The sequence below is a fragment of the Sciurus carolinensis genome, unplaced genomic scaffold, assembly GCF_902686445.1.
Source record: "Sciurus carolinensis unplaced genomic scaffold, mSciCar1.2, whole genome shotgun sequence".
Lineage (NCBI taxonomy): Eukaryota > Metazoa > Chordata > Mammalia > Rodentia > Sciuridae > Sciurus > Sciurus carolinensis.
In genome coordinates this window covers 675,121-678,897 of record NW_025920156.1, presented here as the reverse complement: position 1 = coordinate 678,897, position 3,777 = coordinate 675,121, and the positions used below count along the sequence as shown (strand labels likewise).

Sequence of the window (3,777 nt, the reverse complement as noted above, 5' to 3'; positions counted from 1 at the left end):
CTTCAGAAGTGTGACATTGTTCTCATCTCACTTCAACCTAATAGTTTTTAGGAATGCAAATTTCCACTGCAGATCTACAGAACCAGAATTCTGGGGGTGGGACCCAGCAATCATCCTTAAGTATGCCCACTGAAATTTGAGAATTCTGTTTTGTGTGGTTAACAGTCTACATATTAATTCCCACCTCCTACTAGAGCAGTGGAGCAAAGGTAACACTCTGATACTGCCAGTGGGAATGGGAATTTTTATACCCTCTTTGGAAAACAGTTTGACTTCATCTGATAGAATCCACAATGGGCATGATCTATGACCTAGCCATCCTGTTAGCAAGTCTGGATGAAAAGGAAGCTTACATGTTTACTGCAGTATATTATATGAATGTTACAGCAGCATTATCTGCATTGTATTGACCACCAAAGAAGAACATTCTACTCATGGGAGAATGGATAAGTCAATTTTGACTATTTATGTGTTGGAATACAATGTAATGTGAAAACAAATGAATTTTAGCTACTTACATAAATGTGGATAAAATTTTCAAATAATACTGTGTAAAAGAAGTAATTCACAAGAGATTCAGCATAAACTCAGAAGAATAAAGCCTACAGAGTCTTCAAATAAAAGGAGCTTGATTGAAGACTTTTCTACTCACTTATACTAATTTTGAATATAACAATATAGACATGATTTTGAATATGTGAGGATCTATAATTCCATTTATTACAACAAAGAACCCTGAACATTGAAAAATGTGGAATTTAGCTGTTCATCATATATTGGACTAGGGTTACCATTAAGTATTCAAATAAAATACCTACATATCCCTTCCTTAGTTCTGGTTTACATGTATGCAAAAAACCAAAAAGTACAAATGCATACCCTCATTGCATGTCTCATCTCAGCAAATTCAGGTACTTTCAAATGAGATTGACACAATGTTGTCATTGTAGGTCCCTCAAAATATGAATGATATCTGACCAGTTTAAGATTTTCTCATTGCTGGTATTTTATTTCCCAGTGTTAGTAGTTTTGGTATTTTTTACAGACCTCCTTCAAAAAGTTGGTAACTCTAATTATTATTTATTTTTTAAATGGTACAAAATAGAGTAGAGAAAAAGGGTTGGGGGAGGGAGGAGGAGAGGGAAGGAAATAGTACTGGGGATTGAAATGGAGAAAATTCTGTGAATTTTCCAGATGAACCCCACTATTATGTGTACCTAAATGCACTAAAATTAAAATAAAAAGATTGGTATCTCTAGTAATTCCAAGTATCTAGGGAGGTCTTCCAGGGCAGTAAATGCCCCCCACATTTCATTGCTGATTTATCAGAATTTTTATTTAAATTTCAAAAAGACATGACCACTCAGTTCTTTAATCCCATTTTGTCTCAGGAAATCCCTTTACCTGGTAATCATTCCTGTGTACGAGCTTTTATCCCTATGGAATTACATTGTGCTTGGATGTTTCCTATTGTGGGCTGATTATGACTTGCAGGCAGAGAACAGGAGAAAAGGTGGAGTTACCTACCCTATGGGCTTAACAAATGTTGGCCCAGGAGGATCAACCTGAACTAAACTTAGTATAACCAAATGGCAGAGTTCTACTCAGGGAAACTAGGCTCAGTCAACACATCCAAGAAGCATTAGTAAATTTAGAATTAGGAGGTGAAATGCAGAGTTGAATGGAAACCAAAAAGTCAGTAACAAATCTAGGAATAAGTTGAAGGAGGTTCCAAAGGATGCTATAAATAGAGTTTGTGCCTTTATTGGAGAATAAAGCTATGCATGACCTTTGATGCTATCATAAAAGTAAAAGTCAGGGGGCGGTGCGGAGCCGGGGGTGGGGGGGCAGCTGGCAAGGTGACCCGAGAGTGTGAACATGGCTATGCCTCACCATTCCCTTCCATGCCGAACCCCCAGCTACAGCATTCAAAGCCCCCACGGAGGTTGAACCGGGCACAGAAACACAGCAGCGGGAGCAGCACCACCAGCACTGCCAACAGATCTACACACAATGAGCTGGAAAAGAACCGACGAGCTCATCTGCGCCTGTGTTTAGAATGCTTAAAAGTTCTGATTCCACTAGGACCAGACCGCACCAGGCACACAACACTTGGTTTTCTCAATAAAGCCAAAGCACACATCAAGAAACTTGAAGAAGCTGAAAGGAAAAGCCAGCACCAGCTTGAGAACTTGGAAGGAGAACAGAGATTTTTAAAGCAGCAACTGGTACAGCTGCAGGGTCCTCAAGAGATGGAAAGAATACGAATGGACAGCATTGGATCAACTATTTCTTCAGATCGTTCTGATTCAGAGCGAGAGGAGATTGAAGTGGATGTTGAAAGCAGTGAGTTCTCCCATGGAGAAGTGGACAATGTAAGTACCACTAACATCAGTGACATTGATGACCACAGCAGCCTGCAGAGTATTGGGAGTGATGAGGGTTACTCCAGTGCCAGTGTCAAACCTTCGTTCACTTCCTAGAACCCAGCATGACATAACAGTGCAGGGCAAAATATTCACTGGGCCAATTCAGTACAATCTCTTAAATTGGGTTCATGATGCAGTCTCCTCTTTAAAGCTAAACAAAACTATACTTGAACAAAAGTGTCATAAGATCTGTATTTAAGCAAATACTTAGCAAAAAGTGGGGTAGAGCCTCCCCAGCAGAACAAATATACTCAGAATATTCATATTGGAAAAAAAATCACAATTTCTAATGACAACGGAAAACTTGTGTGAAATTATCTTGATTTGATTTAGTTGATTTCAAAGAGGACACTGGAGATTCCATCTTCTTCTTCTAGTTTGCTCATACATTGAGTAGACACATTGAAAGATGGGGATTATGAACCCTTCCTGAGCTTTATGGCCCTAGAAACAAAATCAAAACTATAGTAAAGAAAAGATAATCAGGCATTAATCTTGGATAGCTAAGGAGCTATTAAAACTCAGCCTGGGACAGCTTATCATGAAGCCTGTGGATGATCAATTCTTTAAAACAAAAACGAAACAAACCCAAACTCATTTCATGCTCTACAAAAGGAGAGACTCCCATGAAGCCTTTTGAAAGGGATAATCATGCAGCTCAGTTTTCTGTTGGATTCCATGCTAAACAAGCTTACCTTATCCTGCACTGTTAGTTCTAGGGCACCCAGCCACCATCTCACCATCCCATGGCCTCGGGGCTGCATGGGGGCAGTCCATGCATGACAGCCTCTATCACACAAGGCCTATGAGTATGGATTGGGGAGCCAGAAGGAAAAAGCTCCATGTGCCTGTGTCTGAATGGGTCAGAAGAGTTGTGCACTCAGATTAGCAGGCCAAGGTCAGAGCCACAGCAGCATTTTTATTTGAGATTTTGATAACTGTTTATATGTGTTGAAATCCAAAATGACATATTTTTAAAGCTTGTCCATAAGTAAACATAGATGTCTTTTATAGTGGAAAAACACATGGGAAAATCATCTATTTTGATGCAGCATTTGATAATGATAAAACACCTCACACCTCACTCTTCATTGTGCACAAAATGAATGAGGTCTGGGCTAGGTAGAAAAAAGGTCAATGCTGTTTTTGTTTTCTTTTAGAATCTTTACCTTTTACCAGCTTTTAACCATCTGATATCCATAGAAGACAAACTATCATAGTTAACATAGTTAAGTTCAGCACTTGTCTCATTTTAATGTAAAGATTTGCTTCCATTTTCTATAAGCAGTCTTCTTCACAATCCCACTGTGCAGGTGCTATTGTTGTTCTTATAAATGTTTTCAGAAAT

At 39.0% G+C, this 3,777-nt stretch overlaps 1 protein-coding gene across 1 annotated transcript; it reads left to right on the top strand.

The window, feature by feature from the left end:
- Positions 1-1,871: 1,871 nt before the first annotated feature.
- LOC124974614 (max-interacting protein 1-like) lies at positions 1,872-2,862 on the top strand. The gene has a single exon (XM_047537756.1). The coding sequence runs from the start codon at positions 1,905-1,907 to the stop codon at positions 2,481-2,483; it is 579 nt and encodes a 192-aa protein (XP_047393712.1). The 5' UTR covers positions 1,872-1,904; the 3' UTR covers positions 2,484-2,862.
- Positions 2,863-3,777: the final 915 nt, after the last annotated feature.